Source organism: Melanerpes formicivorus, unplaced genomic scaffold (genome assembly GCF_026170545.1).
Source record: "Melanerpes formicivorus ecotype bairdi unplaced genomic scaffold, bMelFor1.0.p_v2 SCAF_75, whole genome shotgun sequence".
Lineage (NCBI taxonomy): Eukaryota > Metazoa > Chordata > Aves > Piciformes > Picidae > Melanerpes > Melanerpes formicivorus.
Window position 1 is genome coordinate 765,576 of NW_027142427.1, and position 23,882 is coordinate 789,457.

Consider the following 23,882-nt stretch of genomic DNA (forward strand, 5'->3'; position numbering starts at 1 on the left):
TATTCCATGTCACCCACCAAAGGACCATCAAAACCTTGTTAAATCACTTTTCTGCTATTACTCCCCTGACTCAAATCAGAGTCAAGACCTTAAAGTGTTAGTGTGACACTGCAGCATTAACCCAATGTAAAGTGTTTTGTAGGCTCTTCCTGTGATTTACAGGTCCTGATCGCCCAGGCCACCTGCAAATGTGATGACAAATTCAGGTCCAGAGTGACACTGTCCTGCAGCAAGGCTGAGCATTACAGGGGCTTCCTAAAGTCACAGGTTGGTCACATTGTTAAGGCAAAATGCAAAATGTATTATCTGCTGTGGGGCCAGAGGAGGGGCCAGGGATGGGCCAGAGAGGGACAGGGGCAATGGGGACTGCTGCATCCTCAGTTTAGCAAACATGTTGACTTACTGGAATGTATCCAGAGGAGGGCAACAAAACTGGTGAGGGGTTTGGAGCACAAGCCCTATGAGGAGAGGCTGAGGGAGCTGGGGTTGCTTAGCCTGGAGAAGAGGAGGCTCAGAGGAGACCTTTTTGCTGTCTACAACTACCTGAAGGGAGGTTATAGCCAGGTGGGGGTTGGTCTCTTCTCCCAGGCAACCAGCACCAGAACAAGAGGACACAGTCTCAAGCTGTGCCAGGGGAGGTTAAGGCTGGATGTTAGGAAGAAATTCTTCATTGAAAGATTGATTGGCCATTGGAATGTGCTGCCCAGGGAGGTGGTGGAGTCACCATCACTGGAGGTGTTTAGGAAGAGACTTGATGGGGTGCTTGGTGCCATGGTTTAGTTGATTAGATGGTGTTGGATGATGGGTTGCACTCGATGATCTTGAAGGTCTCTTCCAACCTGGTCTATTCTATTCTATTCTATTCTATTCTATTCTATTCTATTCTATTCTATTCTATTCTATTCTATTCTATTCTATCAAAGACATGGGAAAGATGAGAAGTTTGCTGTTACAGCAATGCAGCCTCAGGGTCCCTGGGCATGGGGACACAGGGATACAAAGGGGGACATAAATATGTATCTAGCAGGTAGGGAGGGGGCAGGAACAACTCCAGCACAGCCTGAGGGCCCTTTTCTGAAATGAACTTCCAGCATGTGGGAAAATTTCCTGAGCCTGTGGTTAGGTTTAGCTCTCCTCCATCCCCAGAAGAGACTGTATACAGCCCTTTTGAACCTCCTACTCCGAAGTCCTTCAGGAAAACCCTGCAAATACAAACCCTGCAAATCCAAATCCTGCACCCACACATGTAGCAGCAGCAGAATCAGGCCCTCTGCTGCTCCTTTCCACACAACTGCAGAATGGTGCAAAAAACACAGAATGCTGTAAAACCCAATAACCTTTGAAGCACACCCTCTGAGTAATTACACCATTCCCATCTAATGACTTAAAGATGTTATATTCCTCTCTGATTTGGCAACAACAAAGATTTCGACCTTATTAAAACCAGCCCATCAGGAAACTACATGTCATCCTTGAAAGAAAAAAAAAAGGGGGGGGAAGAGAAAAAAAAAGGGGATAGGGAAAAAAGAAAAAGAAAAAAAAAACCAACCCTTTAAAATCCCTGTGAACAATAATTCAAGATACTGTAGCTGAAGCCCCATGCTTCGTTGTAGAGTGTCTGGGTGGTCCTGAGGCAGGAGATGACAACATTAGCTCTTTCCTTTACTCTTCTAAGAAATTCTTTGATGATTCTCTAATATCCTATGAATATCCCCCTGTGATTCTGCACTGGGACAAGGCAATCACAAAGCTGGGATAATGGATCCCAGTTTTACCCAGGGCCTGGCCCTTGCTAAGAGGGGAATATCTCAGAGCCCTTTGTTTCATCAGCTCTGGGCCGGCATCTGAGCCAGGTTGTGTTCCTGATAGTCTAAATACAGTGATGTGGGCTCAAAACCATCCACAGACTCACCCCAACCACTGCACACATCTGGCTGTCTACCTGATTTCTGCGTGCAATTAAAGCACTCATCACCACAGCTTAAATAACCAAGTACTTATTTAATCACTGCGTCCTTGGGCAGATAATGATTGCAGTTTTCACAGCCAAAGCAAGCAAGAACATCAAGGTGCACATGCAGATGGGCTTAGTCCTGGAAAAATGGGCTTAGTCCTGGAAAAGAAGGCTTAGTATTGTAAAGATCACAGTATCACAGCATCACAGTATCACTTAGGTTGGAAAGGACCTCGAGGATCATCGAGTCCAACCTATCAACACAGACCCCATGACTAGACCATGGCACCAAGTGCCACGTCCAATCTCCCCTTGAACGCCTCCAGGGTCGATGACTCAACCACCTCCCTGGGCAGCACATTCCAATGCCGAATGACTCGCTCGGTGAAGAGCTTCCTCCTCACCTCGAGTCTAAACCTCCCCTGGCGCAGCTTGAGACTGTGTCCCCTTGTTCTGGTGCTGGTTGCCTGGGAGAAGAGGCCAACCCCTTCCTGGCTACAACCACCCTTCAGGTAGTTGTAGAGGGCAATGAGGTCACCCCTGAGCCTCCTCTTCTCCAGGCTAAACAATCCCAGCTCCCTCAGCCTCCCCTCATAGGGCTTGTGTTCAAGGCCTCTCCCCAGCCTTGTTGCCCTTCTCTGGACACACTCAAGTGTTTTGATTTCCTTCTTAAACTGAGGAGCCCAGAACTGGACACAGTACACAAGGTGCGGCCTAACCAGTGCAGTGTACAGGGGCACAATGACCTCCCTGCTCCTGCTGGCCACACTATTCCTAATGCAGACCAGGATGCTATTGGCCCTCTTGGCCACCTGGGCACACTGCTGGCTCATATTCAGGTGGCTGTCGATCAGCACCCCCAGGTCCCTCTCTGTTTGGGAGCTCTCCAGCCACTCCGACCCCAGCCTATAGCTCTGCATGGGATTGCCGTAGCCAAAGTGCAGCACTCGGCACTTGGACTTGTTGAATGCCATCCCATTGGACTCTGCCCATCTGTCCAGTCGGTCGAGGTCCCTCTGCAGTGATGCCAAGATGGGAAGATTTTTCTGGCAACCTGCTGATCCACGAGATGTAAAGGGTTTATGTGATGGTGCTGCAATCAGGTGGTTTTGAACCAAACCCCAAGCATGAGCAAAACTACCTATTGCCAGTATTTTGTGAGCTGCCTGCTCCCACCAGAAGGATCTGCATTCTTGGGGTGGTCAAAATCATAATCAATATTTTATGTCTTGGGCTCAACCCTACAATTAATTATTAGAATAAACTTTATTAGAATAAACCAAACCAGGTTGGAAGAGAGCTTCAAGATCATCGTGTCCAACCCATCAACCAATCCAACCCACCCAAACAGCTAACCCATGGCACCAAGCACCCCATCAAGTCTCCTTCTGAACACCTTCAATGACGGCGACTCCACCACCTCCCCAGGCAGCCCATTCCATAGCGCAATCACTCTCTCTGTATAGAACTTCTTCCTAACATCCAGCCTAAACCTCCCCTGGCGCAGCCTGAGACTGTGTCCTCTTGTTCTGGTACTGGGTGCCTGGGAGAAGAGACCATCATCAGCCTGTCTACAACCTTCCTTCAGGTAGTTGTAGACAGCATTAAGGTCACCCCTGAGTCTCCTCCTCTCCAGGCTGACCAACCCCAGCTCCCTCAGCCTCTCCTCATAGGGCTTGTGTTCCAAACCCCTCACCAACTTTGTTGCTCTTCTCTCGACTCGTTCCAGCAAGTCAGCATCCTTCCTAAACTGAGGGGCCCAGAACTGGACACAGTACTCGAGGTGTGGCCTAACCAGTACAGTGTACAGGGGCAGAATGACCTCCCTGCTCCTGCTGGCCACACTGTTCTTGATGCAGGCCAGGATGCCATAATTAGAACCAGAGTGACTTGCTCTGCCCTCTCCTATGTGCACTCAAGTGTTTGTTTGGCATGGTGTGGGTCCTATGGCTCAAATATTTGTTGCAGATGCACAGAATTAGCCAAGCATGTTTAGGTGTGCTTGGGGAACACATACATTCATAGGGATGTATATATTTGACCCTGTCAGCTTTCCTGCTAAAGACTGTAAAAGTGTCAGCTTTCTCCTCCAGATTTTAAAGTGATTTAGAATAGGCAGTAGTGGGGAAATTCCTGAAACATCCTCTTCAATTAAGTATTTTCTCCAAGACTGCCCTTGAAGATGCAGAGCTATTTTAGCTAAGAAGATGCCTGTGCAATGGGTTAAGGAACAAGAAGCAACCAACCAAACTATAAACTGGCATTTTCCCATTTGATTTTAATGTTCTTTTCCCTTCTCCTTGTTCTTTTTCCATCTCCATGTAACAGTTTTTCACTTAGCCTGTATCACATTTTTCTCTATAATTCACTGGGCTCACTTTCCTGCTCACTGCTTGTATTTTTCCAGTCTCTCTTAGCAAGAATCATTAAGGCTGGGTCAGATCTTTGAACCTGTTATGTAGAGCAGTATTGAATTCAAGCTTGTTCCACTGAACAAAAGCATTGGCATATTTTTTCTTTCCAATAGACTCACTCTCAAGAGAGAGAAAAAAAAAGGTTCCCAGGGAATATCTACCAGGCAGAAATGCCAAGGACATTAAACTGCTGCACTGCCCACAAGGTTTGGGTTCCTCCTGCTGCTCGCAAAGTTGCTACAGTGATACCAACCACAGCATAAACTCATTCTTCTCAAGCACCAGGAGAGGCTGAGGGAGCTGGGATTGTTTAGCCTGGAGAAGAGGAGGCTCAGGATAGACCTTATTGCTGTCTACAACTACCTGAAGGGTAGTTGTAGCCAGGTGGGGGTTGGGTTGGTCTCTTCTCCCAGGCAATCAGCACCAGAACAAGAGGAAACAGTCTCAAGCAGTGCCAGGGGAAGTTTAGGCTCAAGGTGAGGAGAAAGTTCTTCATAGAGAGAGTTGTTATGGGCCGTTGGAATGTGCTGCCCAGGGAGGTGGTGGAGTCACCGTCACTGGAGGTGTTCAAGAGGGGATTGGACGTGGCACTTGATGCCATGGTTTAGTTGTCATGAGGTGTTGGGTGATAGGTTGGACTTGATGATCTTTGAGGTCTTTTCCAACTTTATTGATTCTATGATTCTATGATCTGAAAGCCTGGAGAAGCCACTGGTGGCTCATAAAAAGCTGCTCTGCTGGCCTGCAGGGCTGGAAAGGCTGCAAAAGCCTTCCCTGCAGGGTGTCCCAACCTGGACCCTGAAGAGACTCTGTAGAAGAGAGCTTTTGTGAGCATGGTCCACACCATGTCTCTCTACAGTACTGCTGTGTGAGGCATCCCTGATGTGCAGCAGCTCCTGGGCAATCAGCTTGGCTCCCTTGCCTTCCAGCATCGTGGGCTCAGGTATAATGCTGACTTTGTTCAGTTAAGTTATTCAGGAATTGTAAAGAGGAGATCTGAGCGAATTCAGAATTTGGCCTGGCATTTTCATAATTGCAGGAACCCAGCTTTTATAGCATTAAAACCATATGAATTTAAATAAATCCTACTTCTCCTTCACCCCAGTGAGTAACTGGACTTAGACCACAGCTGCCCTGTGAGGTCCTGCTGGGATTTCAGCCTGCACCACAGCCCGCACTGCCGGGACCGTCAGGGAGTCAAATTTCCTCTCGTTTCACTCTACAATGAATCTGTCTTCTTAGATAAACCAACTACCACAGTGGAGCTGTGGTTAAACCAGCTGCCCACCACAACAGTAAAGTCATCTTCCTCTCTGACATACTTTTCTTCACTTCATTTTAAAGGGCATGAAAGTCACAAGTCAGAAGGGGGATAGCAGAAGCAGAGCGAAATCCTGTATCCCTTGCCCTTGCCCTTTAGGCTACCATTGACAGTGTTATGTGTTTGCATTTACTCTGAATTTTAAAGACATTTCTTTTTCTTTATGGTAACTCTAGTGCACTCAACTGGAAAATGAAGTTTTTCAGCATTTTATGGAATACAGCATTAACCAGGTTAGAAAAGACCTTTGAGATCACCGAGTCCAACCTATCGCACAACACCATCTAATCAACTAAACCATGGCACCAAGTGACTGATCCAGTCTCTTTTAAAACACCTCCAGTGATGGTGACTCCACCACCTCCTTGGGCAGCACATTCCAATGGCCAATCACACTTTCTGAGAAGAACTTCTTCCTAACATCCAGTCTAAACTTCCCCTGGCACAGCTTGAGACTGTGTCCTCTTGTTCTGGTGCTGGGTGCCTGGGAGAAGAGACCAACTCCCACCTGCTACACCTTCCCTTCAGGTTATTGTAGACAGCAATAAGGTCACCCCTGAGCCTCCTCTTCTCCAGGCTAAGCAACCCCAGCTCCCTCAGCCTCTCCTCATAGGGATTGTGCTCCAAACCCCTCCCCAGCTTTGTTGCCCTTCTCTGGACACATTCCAGCTACTCAACATCTTTCCTAAACTGAGGGGCCCACAGGACTCAAGGTGTGCCCTAACCAGTGGATTTTATGTTGTTCTGCTAAGTCTGGAGCTTTACCTTGAGGAACAGCAGATCTGCAGTCTTTTGGGGGCTTACATACTGCTAGATATTAAGAGCACCAAATACAGTCCAACTTAGGGCTGAAATGTTTGAGAAGGTTTGTTCTGGCTTTTAGATGGTTTTTAGATGGTTAAGTGATCTCTTCAACACATCTGTGTATCACTGGGGCAGAGAGGCAGACAGCCATTAACACAGCCAGCAGTGTCCTGTCAGAGGTCCCATCTTCAACACAAACCCAGCTTTTGAGATGACTCTGTTAACTTTTCTCCCTGATGGCTGCAGTGCAAGAAGCAGCCATGACACAGCCAGGCCTGTGCTGCTTCCATAGTCTCTGCAATGGGGAAACAACTTGATCCTGACTCCAAAAGCTCCAAACTTCATGTGCACAAGGGTCCAGCCTCCCTGCATAGTGAGTGCTGGCTCTACTAGTCTAGGATGCAATACAGTTCACTCTAAAGATGGAGAATGCCACATTTTGTCAGCTGAGGAGCATGGTAAGCTGGGAATCTGAACATGAATCTGGCCACTCGATATGGAGAGCACACTACTTGCTTAAGTAAAAACTGTATCAAGTACTACAATCTGAGGAGCACAGGTGCCTTACTACCCACTGCTGTGTTTAAGGAAGTCATAAGCCCACTCATCACATCTTACTGTCTGCAACTGCCATCAGCCTTGCAAGTTTAACACAAACCAACCATGCTCTTCACCCACCCAAAACCAAGGTAGAGCTCGACCATATATTGAATATTCTCTGCCTGTTAAACTAGACAGCTTATTGTTCAGCTAAGTTTTGTAGAGCTGTGTTAAGGTGCAGTTCAGATTTAGAGGAATTCCCTTTACCTGAGGGTGCATTTGCCCTTCTCATCTGTTTGATAGGAGCCAGAAATGCTGCTTTATTCTTAAGGCATGCAATAGACAACACACCTTGAGGGGTCACAGTTAAAGGCTCCAAGGAGCCGATCCTCATCTGGCTAGTGAAAACCCTGGATACAGAAAATACAAATGTCAAGGCTCATATTTATAAACTGGAAGGGCCATGATGACATCTGCTAACAAGCTTTCTTCCAGAGCCCCCCTTGCTCTACATGGTTATTCACAGGCAACAACAAACATGTGCGTGGATCGCACGTGCGGTCTGCCCTTCCCCTCAGTCGCCGAAGGAGCACACGCTCCAACGACACACAAATGCTCTGTTCTCACAACACAGAAATACAAGTGTTTGCAAACCTCACAGCAAAGCTCTCACATACCAGACCACAGTGGGATACACTGCTGGAACAGACTAAAAATAGCTGGAGAAAAAGCCTTGCATTAACACAGAAGAAAGTCAAACTCACTTAGTGTTAACTCTTTCGGTGGAATACGCACCCTCCCCCTCTTGGCCTCGCTCCACAGGAGACACTTTGTACTCTAGGTATAGTCCTGAAACCTTAGTTTTATAACTGAGCAGTTGTGGGGGGAAATCTCAGGGCTTTTGAATAGATCCCACTCTATTCAACTGTGGTTGCTTAATATTAACATTAAGCCAAGCTGTAGGTAAAATAAACTTGCTTCTACATTTATACCCACAGGCACCTTTTCTCCAGCTAAACGGCAACTGCAAGAACATTTCTGGTGTCTGAATAATAAAAGATGGATCCAATGCCTAAGAGTAGGTGGCTAGAGCACCACTCACCACCAGCACTCCTGGCATTGACCACCACCACAGAAACTGCCCAGGAGACTGCCTGGACTGCTTTACAGTGTCAATAAGTTTAGCAAAGAATGGAGGCAATGCTGCCTGCCTTGTCCAGTCTGCAGTGTACTTGGCCACACATACATCTGTGTGAAATAGGTAGGAAAGGCAAAGAAGATGAAACAAAGTGGAGGAGCTAGACCTCCTGGTTAAAAACAAAGCAGGAGTATGCCCAGGTATGCCTCCTAACTACTGCCATCTGCAGTAGAATAGAAAATAGAATAGAATTAACCAGGCTGGAAAAGACCTTTGAGATCATCAAGTCCAACCTATCACCCAACACCATCTAAGCAACTAAACCATGGCACCAAGCACCCCATCAAGTCTCCCCTTAAACACCTCCAGTGACAGTGACTCCACCACCTCCCTGGGCAGCACATTCCAATGGCCAATCTCTCTTTCTGTGAAGAACTTCTTCCTAACATGTAGCCTAAACCTCCTCTGGAACAGCTTGAGACTGTGTCCTCTTGTTCTGGTGCTGGTTGCCTGGGAGAAGAGACCAACCCCATTCTGGCTACAACCACCCTTCAGGTAGTTGTAGAGAGCAATAAGGTCTCCCCTGAGCCTCCAACTTCTCCAGGCTAAGCAACCCCAGCTCCCTCAGCATCTCCTCATAGGGCTGTGCTCCAAACCCCTCACCAGCTTTGTTGCCCTTCTCTGGACACCTTCCAGCAACTCAACATCTTTCCTAAACTGAGGGGCCCAGAGCTGGACACAGGACTCAAGCTGTGCCCTAACCAGCACTGAGTACAGGGGCAGAATGACCTCCCTGCTCCTGCTGGCCACACTGTTCCTGATCCAGGCCAGGATGCCATTGGCCTTCTTGGCCATCTGGGCACAATGCTGGCTCCTGTTCAGCCTACTACCAACCAGTACCCCCAGGGCCCTTTCTGCCTGGCTGCTCTCCAGCCACTCTAACCCCAGCCTGTAGCATTGCATGGGGTTGCTGTGGCCAATGTGTAGAACCTGGCACTTGGATGTGTAAAATCAGATGGCAAAGACATGCTAGATAAAAGTCAGATATCTCAGGGGCCCTGCTGAATTTTGCAGGCTCCAAAGCCCACACTTTCCTTGGCATGGACCTACTGTAAATTGAAGTGCAGTGTTTGCCAGATTGCAGCCTCCTCCAAGGTGAGCTCAGAGAGGTAGAGGTGAGTGCAGAGGTCTGGGGATTGAGATGCTGAATGGGCTCCCTTCCTACTTCCTGCTACAGGGACCATGCTGAATGCATGCAGCTGGAGTTAAAAAGGGCAGGTAGAAGGAACAGAGAGAGAAAACGCAAGCAGAACATGGAGAACAATGGAACTGAGAAGTTAACAGGCTGTCCCCAGTCAAGAGGAGTCCTGGCACTGGGTGAGAAAATGAGACTGTTCTGGCTGAGAGACAGAGGAACACATGGGGATGTGCATCACAGAGGAAGAGATTATCATAACTCAGCAGCTGCTCCTCCTTGAAATTGAATCCTAAGCAAATATTTTGTTTGTGCTGCATCAGACAGAACTGAGGCAGCTTAACAAAGCTAGCAATGGCAGAGCTATGCTCAGCCCAAGTCAGAAATATAGCAGACTGAGGCAGATGTAAATGTCTAATATAGACTACCTTTAGTCAACTCATCCCAAATGAAAAGCAGAAAACAAGAAAGGAAGAGATAGCTCTTAATAGGTTCCATAAAATATCTTGCATTGTCTTTTCAATCTTAATCAGCACTGAGGAGGAAGGAGCAGAAAGTGCTCTTGGATATCCAGTGCTGAAAAATACCTCACCATTCAAAAATCCCAGCCTTTGTGTGCTCCAATGTTGTTACTTGCTTGCCTTCAAAAATATGGATTTAATATTCATGATGGATTTAAGTCTGATGACAATAAAATACCTAATGCATAACCAATAAGGAATTTAGTTTCATGAAATAAAAATGGAAATCTATACACAAATTACATCTCTATTTTTCCAAGAGAATTCCACGCTCTTTCTCCCTAATCATTTTACCTTCAGGTATTTATAGCTTTCATTAAAATAAGGTTGGCATCCTGCTTCATATTAATTGTTCATGCTGGTGGGGAGACACTCAAGCAATAGTGGAAGCAAGGCTTTTGCTTTTTCTCTTACATATCATTAGAATCATAGAATCAACCAGGTTGGAAAAGACCTCAGAGATCATCAAGTCCAACTTACTACCTAATACCTAACACCTCGTGACAACTAAACCATGGCTCCAAGTGCCACATCCAAGCCTTTTTTTAACACCTCCAGGGATGGTGACTCCACCACCTCCCTGGGCAGCATATTCCAATGGCCAATCTCTCTTTCTGTGAAGAACTTTCTCCTCACCTCAAGACTAAACTTCCCTTAGCACAGACTGTGTCCTCTTGTTCTGGTGCTGGTTGCCTGGGAGAAGAGACCAACCCCCACCCGGCTACAACCTCCCACCAGGTAGTTGTAGACAGCAATAAAGTCTCCCCTGAGCCTCCTCTCCTCCAATCTCAACTAAACAATCCCAGCTCCCTCAGCTTCTCCTCACAGGGCTTGTACTCCAGACCTCTCCCCAGCCTCGCTGCCCTTCTCTGGACACATTCACGTGTCTCAATGTCCTTCTTAAATTGAGGGGCCCAGAACTGGACATCCAGTCCAAACCCCCTGCCAGACCAAGATCACCTAGACCACATCACCCAGGAACACATCCAGGTGGGTCCTGTATATCCCCAGAGAGGGGGAGTCCACAAATGTTCTCTTTCTTTGTTTCATCATACCGTGTCAGCACGTTTTGGTGAACAGCAGAACAAAGTAAAACACACAGATCTGTTTGTCTGTCTAGCAGGTGAAAGCATGTACATCTTCTTCTCAGCCCCATCTGGAGGATAACAAATGAACTCTTTGGCTTTACAAGGGGAAAGGAGTTATGAGTCATGGCCAGCTGACAGGGAGAGTCTATTAGCACGGAGATGGAGAGTTGTGCGCCTCCTGCCCGGTACTGCGATGCACGAGAGAGTTGTGTGCTGAGGCCAGGTTTCACAGCTTTAATTATTACATTCTGTGCACTCTGACCAACCTGATAATCCATGAAGCCTCAATAAAAAACATCTAGGGAGGGAGGATATGTCATCACTGTATCATATGTTACGGTCAGGAGATTTGCCTCTTATTTATAGTGCACAGAGTTATAGCGGGCTGCTATTCTGCTTCCACTGGAGGGCTTTGTGGGCTTGGGGATATGCACAGGGCATGATGAAAGCACTGACAAGATCAGTGCTTGTTTAAAGGAGACATGGAGCCATCTGCTCATCCTAAAGGGGGATCACATGGAAACAGTAAGACACTAAGAAGGGGAAGACAGAGGATTCCCCACACTTTGTGCTCTGCTAAATAGGAGCTGAGGATGCCCACAGAGAAGCAAGATTGTGTGTTTGAGAGAGGCACACAGCATAGGGAGAGAGAAGGACCAACTGACTCACTGCCTCATTGCCCCAAATTTCTTCTTCTGGCTACTGTGTAGCTTCACCAGAGTTCATAAAAAGCTAGAAAACTAGGAGCAGATTTTAGGTCAGTTCAAGATACACAGGTTCAGTTTCCATTAAAGAACCAGGAGGGAGCATTTGTCTAGGATGTGTTCTGAGACTACTCAGCATGACAGAAGGGCCTTGTGGCCAAGCAGTCAAACCATGAGGTTTTTCTGATCATAAGATATTTATGCCATGCCCTGGAGAGTGGGGCAGTCACTGATAGGGACTATGATTGTGAAATTTTCCTGAGAAGGAAATCCTGCCAGGAGAACAGCAAAGCAAAGGAAATGGCAGACAGAAGTGCTGGAGGAAAGCCAAGGGGGCCACACAACACAGTTAAGCCCCAAAGAGCAATAAGGTGTGACAAGGGAGGGAAGGTGGGACTCCAGCATGCCTACACTCCCACTGTTCCAGGCTTGACAGAGTGGTCCCTTTGGGAGACAGTTTCATTACAAGAAGTTAGAAAGGTCCTGAAGCTGCATCACCATCCTTGGTTGTGAATAGAATAGAATAGACCAGACCAGGTTGGAAGAGACCTTCAAGATCATAATGTCCAACCCATCAACCAATCCAACCCACCTAAACAACTAACCCATGGCACCAAGCACCCCATCAAGTCTCCTCCTGAACACCTCCAATGATGGTGACTCCACCACCTCCCCAGGCAGCCCATTCCAATGGGCAATCACTCTCTCTGTATAGAACTTCTTCCTAGCATCCAACCTAAACCTCCCCTGGTGCAGCCTGAGACTGTGTCCTCTTGTTCTGGTACTGGCTGGCTGGGAGAAGAGACCAACATCCGCCTGTCTACAACCTCCCTTCAGGTAGATGTAGACAGCAACGAGGTCTCCCCTGAGCCTCCTCCTCTCCAGGCTAAGCAACCCCAGCTCCCTCAGCCTCTCCTCATAGGGCTTGTGTTCCAAACCCCTCACCAACTTTGTTGCCCTTCTCTGGACTTGTTCCAGCAAACAAATGCAATGGTGGCAACTGCTTACTCAGCTGCATGGAGCCAGGCTGGAGGAGAGAGTGATTCCCCCCTCCCCATGAGCATCAGTAGGCAGGCACCCTCTGAGCGGTATCCTTACCAGGAAGGCGGATAGAGTCATTTAAACAAACAAGGCCCCAGTGATGAAAATTTCAAGCTCAAAGCTACCATATGGAGGGAAATCATCTGACCACAATTTACCTGTTAGACTTCAAAAGTGTCTAGGTCTCCTCTAAAGAAAAGCAGTCTTTTCTTTAATGAAGTTAAGTACTGTATTTCAGCACCGTGTGTTGTGAAAAGGAAGCAATTTGGATTCATTTACTGAAATTTACCTTTCAGATGCAGTTAAGTGAAATTAAAAGTTTGTCTGATTTGACAAGAGTTCTGTTTTCCATCACTGCATTGTCTTGAAAGAAAGGATAACAGGTTAAGTGCTTAAATTCCATCCAAACTGATAAGGTTCACTCTATACCCGCACACAGTAGAGTTTATTACACATTGTCTCCCTCCATCCATCACTGGAATAAGTTTTAATTTATCTCTTTTTTTTTGGGCCTAAAAGAACTGGGGCTTCCAAAATAAATGGATGTTTGTGATGTTATTGCATTCATCTGGGGTTGAATAGCCAGCACTGGGCTATCAGAGAAATGCCATTTCCAATTACAGAGGGAATTCATTTTGTTTCCCGCTCATGGCAGGTTTTGCAGGGCTGAGCTCACATCTGGGACAAGAATTTGGGTTGGGTTTTTTTTCTTTCTTTCTTTTTTTCTGATAACAATTCTCTTCCTTTAATTCCAGTGCAAGTGAAGCATCTGTGTGTTCAGTGTCCTTCCAAACACCATCTTTACCCAGGTCTCTTCTTTGCAGTGGGAATGCATTTGCCCATTACATCCTCTCTGCTTCTCCTACTGTATTTCTTTCTTTTTGTATCCCCCAGCTGTCACACCTCCTTTCAAACCTCACACCTTCTGTAAAACCCTCCCAGTTACTATTTCCCCTTTTACCAGGGGCTTTCCTACTGCCCAGCTTTAGGGACTCAGGAGTTATCCTGCTTCCTGCAGCCAGAAGAGGTTCTCTTGGGCTGGTTTTGTTTGTAGCCTTAAATGGTTTGCTTGCTAGAGCAAAGGTGTGATCCTGATCTGGCCTTCATTGACTGCTCTGAAACATCACAGACTTCTCCAGTCTTTCAACTAACTGAGCAGCTCATCAAGAAATGCCAGTGAATGATCTGTAATTAATTATTTATATTACAAGGGAAAGCTGAGCTAACATAGTGTCATCAGGAACAATAACACACTGTATGTCAAACTGCAGCCCTCCAGTCTAGGGTTTTGCCTCCCCTCCTGGCTGCCCCAGCTGGGTTTTGGCTACAGAAGCTAGCTAGGCTTCATATTCTGTCTATGTTCAAATTCTTCCCAATGACAGACTTCAAATCTGCACAATTCTGCAAAATCAAGTAGTTAAAGAGAAACATCCTGCTACTTGATCTCTCCCCTTTAATTTTGATTCTCAACAAACAATTTCAAACACAAACTGCAGCTAGGCAGAACTCTGTCATTTTGTTTAGATCTTGGGGGAAGGAGGCAGGAGGGAGAGGAAACCACACATTTCATCAGCATTTCTTTATTTTCTAATAGCCTTCAGTGTAGCAGATTACCCAGGAGATCAGCAAATCTTAGCTCTGTCAAAGACAAGGGAGGAGACAGAGTAGAAGCTTTCTCACCCTCCACAGCAGTACTAACCCTCCAACACACAAATCTAAACACTCTCCTCTCAGGGGTGCCAATTCAAAAGCCTCAGCTGTTAAGACAGAACAAAAAGGCAAGGACAATCTCTAAGGTACAACTGGAAGTAAATGCTAATAATGATGTGTGACATTAAATGATGACTCATTTTTCATGAGGCCATTGCAGACTGTAGCCATAACCTCAGATCAGATCCAAACGACTGTGTGAGCTAAAGTCTTAGTTGAACCATTAATTATGGATTTCCTGACTTTTATAAGTTCGAGTCAGACCTTTGATGTTCCTTTAAGATTGTTCTCCTGCATTCATTTCCTTTGTTTTTCTGTTGGTAGCTTAAAAAAACACCCTAAGATTTCCATGGAAGTGTATGAGATAGCCTAAAAATGCATAGTCCATAAAAGCCCTGCAATTCATGGCTCATAAAATCCTCTAATCCATGGTCAATAAAGCTTTGGAAAAGAGCTGTATGAACCACAGTCATTTCACAGCTCAATGAGGTTCACACAAGAATCAATAATCTGGTTTGAATTTGCCTCCTTTAAATTTGTCCTCCACCTGCATATTTCTCTTTCATTTTTCATGGTGAAAGGCAGCTGACAGAGCTGAATCCTGGAGATCTTGCATGGAAACAATGACTTTTGTGCAGCCTTAAGCCAAAAGCTGCAACAATGACCTAAATCCCTCTGCTTTGTCTCAAAGATGAACCAATCCAGTTTTAGGTGACAACAGGTGAGTTAGAAAACTCAGACTGGAAGAAGAAACATTTAGAACTGCGGGGCCATAGCTCAAGGTACATAATACACGCAGAGACCTCAGTCCACATAAAACAGGGTGGGCTCTGATTTAAGTAGATGCACAATGGATCTATGGGACAGGCCAGAGTGTGAACTTTTAGTGCCCGAATAGAATAGAGTAGAGTAGAGTAGAGTAGAGTAGAATAGAATAGAATAGACCAGACCAGGTTGGAAGAGACCTTCAAGATTATTGAGTGCAACTCATCACCCAACACCATCAACTAAGCCATGGCACCAAGCGCTCCGCCAAGTCTCCTCCTAAACACCTCCAGTGATGGCAACTCCAGCACCTCCCTGGACAGCCCATTCCAATGGCCAATCACTCTTTCTATGAAGAATTTCTTCCTAACATCCAGTCTAAATCTCCCCTGGTGCAGCTTCAGACTGTGTCCTTTTGTTCTGGTGCTGGTTGCCTGGCAGAAGAGACCAACCCCCTCCTGGCTACAATCTCCCTTCAGGTAGTTGTAGACAGCAATGAGGTCTCCCCTGAGCCTCCTCTTCTCCAGGCTAAGCAGCCCCAGCTCCCTCAGCCTCTCCTCATAGGTCTTGTGCTCCAAACTCCTCCCCAGCTTTGTTGCCCTTCTCTGGACACATTCCAGCAAGTCAACGTCTTTCCTAAACTGAGAGGCCCAGAACTGGACACAGTATCCTCTAATAATGGCTGGCTAACAGCCTCACTGCTGACTGCTTGTGGGTATGGTTGAGACAGCACAACATGAGTCTAACTGCTTCTCTCCTGTGCAGGCCACTCTCCACTGCCCATACTCTCACCCATCCTAGCTGTTTTCTCCCAAGAGTGAGCATGCTACAAGAAGTCTAGTGGCAGACACACAGTTCTGTTCTTTTCCTGCCAATCAGAAAGGAGCCAGCTAGAGAGAACTCAGTGTTTATTGCCTTGTGCAAGGTCCAGCTTGCAATTAATGCTGATGAAACCCAACTGCCAAAAGCACAATATGCAGCAGCTGGTTTATGAAAGTTGAGACCCCATCCAATTTATGGGGAAACTAGAGCTGGTTGTGAGTCTCTGATTTGTAATTTTTGTTTTGTTTTGCTTCCAGGAAAACACCAGAAGTTACTCCAGAACTGTAGAAACTCTAAAAGCCATCTGAAAGCACTAAGGCAGACTTCCCTGCTTCCAGCCTTTCCTCATTTCTCGGGCTGCGATCTCCCACTAATATCTCCCTGGGACCTTTCAGCAAGGCAGGCGACACACAGTGTCTGGTTCATCACCAGCATGGTGGGAGTGGAAACTTATGCTTCCTTACCCCAGTCTGCATCCTTATGAAATGGAAGTGGAGGGATAAATGGTTTTGATTCAGATGAAATCTCACAGCAGCACAGAGTGAATGATTTAACCTCTCCTGTGAGGACAGACTGAGGGAGTTGGGGCTATTCAGTCTGGAGAAGAGAAGGCTCCAAGGAGACCTAATTGTGGCCTTCCAGTATCTCAAGGGGGCCTACAGGAAAGCTGAGGAGGGACTTTTTAGGGTGTCAGGACTAGGGGGAATGCAACAAACAGAAAAAAGGACAGATTCAGACTGGATGTTAGGAAGAAGTTCTTCCCCATGAGGGTGGTGAGAAACTGGCACAGGTTGCCCAGGGAAGTGGTGGAAGCCTCATCCCTGGAGGTTTTTAAGACCAGGCTGGTTGTGACTCTGAGCAACCTGATGTAGTGTGAGGTGTCCCTGCCCATGGCAAGGGGGCTTGGAACTAGATGATCCTTGAGGTTCCTTCCGAGCCTAGCAATTCTATGATTCTATGACTTGGGGAACTATCCTTTTAAATACTTTTCCTGGGAACAAATCTTACTGAAATAAACCCAGCAAAAGGTACAAAAGTCCACCAAAGCTATACAAACACCACTGCTTTATGTCCCCAGTTACACATTTCCACAGCCAGACCAGGACAAATATCCAATATCCTTTCAGGACTGGTAGGGCAGAGACAGAAGGATTGTACCTAACTCTCAGACTCCCACCAGATCTACTCAAGCACCTCACTTGTATGACACCTATGGTGAACTGGACCAGACAGCCTTGGGAAATGCTGGAACATCACAGGATCACAGTATCACAGTATCACACAGTATCACTTAGGTTGGAAAGGACCTCGAGGATCATCGAGTCCAACCTATCAACACAGACCCCATGACTAGACCATGGCACCAAGTGCCACGTCCAATCTCCTCTTGAACGCCTCCAGGGTCGATGACTCAACCACCTCCCTGGGCAGCACATTCCAATGACGAATGACTCGCTTGGTGAAGAACTTTCTCCTCACCTCGAGTCTAAACCTCCCCGGCTGCAGCTTGAGACTGTGTCCCCTTGTTCTGGTGCTGGTTGCCTGGGAGAAGAGGCCAACCCCTTCCTGGCTACAACCACCTTTCAGGTAGTTGTAGAGGGCAATGAGGTCACCCCTGAGCCTCCTCTTCTCCAGGCTAAACAATCCCAGCTCCCTCAGCCTCTCCTCATAGGGCTTGTGTTCAAGGCCTCTCCCCAGCCTTGTTGCCCTTAAGGCTGGATGCCTTGACTTGGCCACCCAAAGGCAGAAGAAAGATAGAAAAGTTCCTTGTCCTCGAGGCAATCAGCTATGTTGAACCAAATGCCTCTTAGTTCATGGTTAAACTTCCTCTGTGGAGAGGACCCAACCACTGAAGACACTTTGAGAACAAAATACATCAGTTCATCTTGGCAAGGCTGGCATTAACCTCAGAAACAGCCTTACTATATTCAGATTAATATGCACCACCTTCATAACAACCCATTAAAAAGAATACATACAAGGAACTTTAAAAATCCCCAAAGACAAGCATGTGGACTGGAGTTTTCTCTTTAGGAAAGGCAGAAATCTCTGAGAGACTCAGACTCGTTTTACTCGCCAGGAATTTAGATGCTATGAAAACGGCAATAAGAGCAACGCTCAAATTCAATCATCACACGTAAAGGCTGGCAGCCAGTAACCAACAGATTATTTCATTCCTTTTACTTGTTAGGAGATCTACAAATATTGTGGCTGTTTATCTGCCCATGATGTGGCCTAGATGAAGGCATGAAGAGCTTTCCCAGTTTCAGAGGTTGGGAGAATAAATTGCCCAGGAATCCTAAAAGCACACATTGAGGAGCAAGCCCTGGTCAAACAGTAAAGGTCCTATTCAAACACTAAATGAGATTTTTTTTTTTACCCTCAGACTGAGGTTGGAATGGCCATAGAAATGTGCCTGCCTTCATTCTCTTCACACAGAAGCCTTAGTTCAATACTTCATTTTACCCCAGCTTGCCGTTTCCAGCGCAGTCTGGGATATTAAAGCATTTCATCCCCAGAACACAGTTGAAGATACTGGAAGCCAGATTGAAAAAAAACCCCATGAATATTCTGCATGGTTGGAAAATGGATGAGTCATTGGGCTGAAAACCCACAGCAAAGATTGGAAGAAAGAGAGCCAACACAGAACATTTTCCATTGTCATTTTCTCCCTGTTTGACAAGTATTTGTTTCTGTAGATTCAAAATATTTTAAGCATTAGCTTTCTCCCCTCCATACTTTTAGATCAGATGCAGCTAGGAGTGTTCCTCCTAGTTCTTCACTAGGCTCCAAGAACACCACTTCACTCCTTGTCTCCTCCATTTAACTTTTCTCCCAGCCTAATCAACAAAAGCTGGAACCTGTAAAGAGCAGCTAGTTAGGGGCCAGCAGAAAGAGGACAGGGACCAGGGAAGTTATGACTCACCTGTCTTCTATCCGGACCCAGAGGTCATTGAACTGCCTCTGGCGATGCTGTTTGTGCTGCTTCTTGTGCCATTTCTTCTGCCTGCCAAACTCTTCCAGCTGGCTGATGCTATCTGGCAACAGCAGGTGAGGAGACAGGCTGTCTTCATCCACCTGCAGAGGCTTCAGGGAAGGTGATGTCAGTGGGACTTGCTCAGAAAGCTGGACAACTGGCAGGGCTGTTGCTGAGGACCCTTCTAAGGCTGGGCTCGTCTTTGTCGTCCTTGAACTGCAAAACACAACATTTAAGGAGTTGAAAAAGAAAGGGATTGTGCTAAGAAAAAGTGAAAGCAGAGGACTATTACTTGGTGAGTGCTCAAGACCACTAAGATGTACAAGGATTTGGGGCAGCAACTAAAGAAAGCAGCCACATTTCAGTATTCAGTATTCACTATCACTAAGGCTGGAAGAGACCTCAAAGATCATCAAGTCCAACCTGTCATCACAGACCTCATGACTCCTAGCAAGCTTTCAAATAAATGTTAAACTGAACAAAGAGTTAAAGGCAGGTGATGTGCTATTGCTGCTCTCTGGCATTTAATTACTTCTTACAGCCTATAGAGGCAGTGGAAGGGTCAACATCACCTTCCCCACCGGGCTGAAGGTTAAATGCAAAACTGTGACTCCCTCTGAGGAAAAGAGATTCCTCAACAGAACCTAACCTCCTCTCCCCCTCCCCCTCCCCCTCCCTTTTCCCTTTCCCTTCCCCTTTCCCTTCCCCTTTCCCTTTCCCTTCCCCTTCCCTTGTGTTTTTAATTTGGATATCATCTGTGCAAAACAAGCCATTGTTTGACAGCATCAATAATTATGTGTGTTCATCTGAGCTGGCCTGGTGAGAGAGAAGCCCAGACTGATGACAGAAGCATGGTCTAACAGCTAGGCAGCTGAGATGGGATATGTGAGACTTGAATGCTATCAGATTTTGTATAATGGAGAAATGATGCAAAAGGGAGGGGGAAATGACCTGTCCAAAGCCACCCTGAAACAATACTGCCAGAGCTTCTCCCTCCTGTTTGAAATACTATCACCTCTTGCCTCTGACTGGAACTGGGCAGAAAAAGGCCTTTTATTGTTTTAATGTTCTAGAGTTTCACTAATTTTAGGGAAAAGCCAGTACAAGCTCTCTCCTTTGATATGCAGCCATGTGAACTTGCATTGGTGAGCTAAGATGTTTGAAACTAAAATCTAATAAACCAGCACTGACACAAAGTGATTTTCCCCCCCTTCCCCTCCCCTTAACTTCAGTAGAAGTTCCTGCTTGCTCTTAATTGCAAGAGAGGAACTTATGTATTTTTTTTGTCTCTGGGATGGCCTAATGAGCTGTAGGTACATAAAAATGGAAGAGAATTAACAGGCAATACGAGGCTGTGGTCTGCAAAACTATTTCTATTACATGGATGCTATGACTTTTATGACAGAAACAATTAAAGCCACGTGAAAAGTTTTGCCTCCTGAGCGAAACCAGTAAGACATTTTAATGAAAAAGTAATAAAAGCCCCTAAACTTCATTGGTGACAATGTACAAAATGTGCTGCAAGTGAAACCACATGTTTCATTTATGGAACATTTTGTTCTCTTCCCCCCAAAAAAAAAATAAAAAGAAGTCACATCTACTACTAATGGCAGCTTTTGTTCTATATGATTTTTCGTTTTTGAAGTCCATTACAGTAGCAGTCAAGATGGTCACCTCCATTTCCACTGCGTCATGTTTCCCCCAAAGGTCCTTCCAATAGCTACTGATAAGTAATCATTGCCACAGGGAGACTCACTGGCAAAAACTACACCAACTTTGTCACTCATAGCCAGCATAAATGAAGGGCCCCTCAGTTTAGGAAGGATGTTGAGTTGCTGGAAGGTGTCCAGAGAAGGGCAACAAAGCTGGGGAGGGGTTTGGAACACAAGCCCTATGAGAAGAGAAGGAGCTGGGGTTGCTTAGCCTGCAGAAGAGGAGTCTCAGGGGTGACCTGATTGCTCTCTCCAACTACCTGAAGGGAGGTTGTAGACAGGCAGGGGCTGGTCTCTTCTCCCAAGCAACCAGCACCAGAACAAGAGGACACAGTCTCAAGCTGCACCAGGGGAGGTTCAGACTGGATGTTAGGAAGAAATTCTACACAGAGAGAGTGACTGGCCATTGGAATGGGCTGCCCAGGGAGGTGGTGGAGTCACCATCATTGGAGGTGTTCAGGAGGAGACTTGATGGGGTGCTTGGTTGCATGGTTTAGTTGATTAGATGGTGTTGGATGACGGGTTGGATGCGATGATCTTGAAGGTCTCTTCCAACCTGGTCTGGTCTGGTCTGGTCTGGTCTATTCTATTCTATTCTATTCTATTCTATTGATATACAGAAAAGACAGACACTAGATTGAAGTTCTCCAAGGTTGCTTTCATTAACATAAACACAGGGAAATCTCCTGTTTTCCCTAGCATTCAGACTCTCACCAGGTCCCTTTCAAACTCCTTCACACTCACTCCATACTCTTATTTTACATCATAGAGAGATGTGGTGGTTCTGGATTTTCTCCCCATTATATCTTTTTCTCAGTATTCAGTATTCCTAAGGTTGGAAGGGACCTCAAAGATCATTGAGTCCAACCTGTCACCCCAGACCTCATGACTAGAGTAGGGAGGACACTACTGCCCACTGCAGGCTTTGAACTCACAACCTTCCCACTAAGGGTCTGATGCACTACCAACTGAGCCACTTGAAGGACCCATGAGCCACTTGAAGGACCCCATGATTGATGTTGAGGATAAGTTTTCATGAGTACAGCAACTCTCTTTGAGAGACCTTGGTGCTCTCCAAAGCCTTCAAGACTTCTTAGGCTATGACACAAGCTCAAGGCTGAAGCAAAGCTATATCCAGACTCATATAGAGGGAAAGCCATTGGGTAGATTCCCCCAGGCAGCTTTTAATTTTTATCCAACCATGCTGGTGGATGAATGAAGCATCAACATGAAAATACAGCCACTTAGCATCCTGGGAGGTAACACAGTGTGAACTTGGAGAGGATGGGTTAGGCAGGTAAGAAGGACCTGGACCAAGTGTCTACAAAGATCATGTGGATAACTGCAATGGCAGCAGGTAGCAATTGGTGGCAAGAAAGCCCTGGGTCAGTCTGCTGCACTTATACCCAAGCAATGTGAAAATAAGCTGGTTGACACTGCCCCAAACTGGCTTGTTTGTTGGTTCTGTTCTGGTCTTAACTGTGTGGTGTGAAGTCACCCAGGTTTTCCTGCACCCCAGCCATCTGTCTGCACAATGAGAAGGAGAGTTCTAACCTGGCCACTAGGCTGTGGTGGGCAGAAGCATGTTAAGAAGGCAAGAGCACGCAGCAGGCATGAAACCCCAAAGTAGATAAACAATCTGATCATCACAGCTGGAACTAAGTTGTTGCCAAGATTTCTGGTTCCACTGACTTTCTTCTTCTTTCCATGCCTCATGTTCTGATTAGGCAGCAATTCTCCAAGGGGCTAAAGGTAGGAGCAGCCCCCACATCTGCCAGCCCAAGGCTGGGGCTGCCATTTGGTTTCTTGAATGGTCTTAGAGACATCTGAACACATACTTTCCACCTTTTAACACCTCCTATTTTGTTACACATGTTTACCTTGCTCTGAGCTCCCAGTAAACTGGAACCAGTAGAGAGGTGTTTTTTATGGGTTGAGATTTTAGAAACCACTTAAGACGACTGGCAGCTCACTTCTTATTAAAATTAACGAGTTTGGGCATCAAAATCCCAGTGGTGGCTTTCAAAGCTCCTAGCTTAATTGTTTCCACTACCACCACATGAGCCACAGGTTGTAAACTCGATATTTCAGAACATTCTTTGGGAAGAGAATAAATAAACGCTGCAGAAACATTAAAATGTGGTAACCTAAAGAGGGTTATAAACTAACCACTGGTGCTGGCGAGTTGACGCAGGGGGAATTGCTCCACTGGGGCAACTGCATATTACATTTGCTCAATAGTAACTCCATTATTCCTCTACTACTAATAGTTACACCTAGGTGGGAACGCTGAAAGGTTGGATGTTGATGCATGGCTGCTTCCTTCCAAAGAAAAAAACCCCACCCCAATTCAATCAATCAAGAGACCTGGTTGCTTTCAATTCTGATGATCACCCTACAGTGGAGTAACCAAGAAGTGAAACCCAAACTCTTAATGCCACAGAATGTGGGCATTTAAGGACACAGGAAGAATATTAATAGAATAGAATAGAATAGAATAGACCAGATTGGAAGAGACCTTCAAGATCAAGTCCAACCTATCACCCAACACCATCTAAGCAACTAAACCATGCAACCAAGCACCCCATCAAGTCTCCTCCTAAACACCTCCAATGATGGTGACTCCACCACCTCCTTGGGCAGCACATTCCAATGGCCAATCACTCTTTCTGTGAAGAACTTCTTCCTAACATCCAGCCTAAACTTCCCCTGGTGCAGCTTGAGACTGTGTCCTCTTGTTCTGGTGCTGGTTGCCAGGGAGAAGAGATAACCCCCACCTGGCTACAACCTTCCTTCAGGTAGTTGTAGACAGCTATAAGGTCTGCCCTGAGCTTCCTCTTCTCCAGGCTAAGCAACCCCAGCTCCCTCAGCCTCTCCTCACAGGGCTGTGCTCCAGACACCTTCCCAGCTTTGTTGCCCTTCTCTGGACACATTCCAGCAACTCAAAATCTTTCCTAAACTGAGGAGCCCAGAACTGGACACAGTACTCAAGGTGTGGTTTTAATTGAAAGTAAGATGGACTTCAACTGAAAGTGAACTCCTTATTAGAAGACAACTTTCCCATTTATTTAACAGAATAACAAAATGGTAGCAGTTGGAAGGGACCTCCAAAGTTCATCTAGTCAAACCCTCCTGCTACAGCAGGACCACCTGGAGGAGATCACCCAGGAACACAT

General features: G+C 46.2%; 1 protein-coding gene across 1 annotated transcript in view; it reads right to left on the reverse strand.

Moving 5' to 3' along the window:
- TRABD2B (TraB domain containing 2B) overlaps nucleotides 1-23,882 on the reverse strand; it is a 357,793-nt gene that overhangs the window by 13,148 nt on the left and 320,763 nt on the right. Inside the window, exon 6 of the mRNA XM_068163840.1 lies at nucleotides 18,944-19,210. Within this exon, the coding sequence (XP_068019941.1) occupies nucleotides 18,944-19,210 (267 nt within the window). The remainder of the gene's footprint in view (nucleotides 1-18,943; nucleotides 19,211-23,882) is intronic.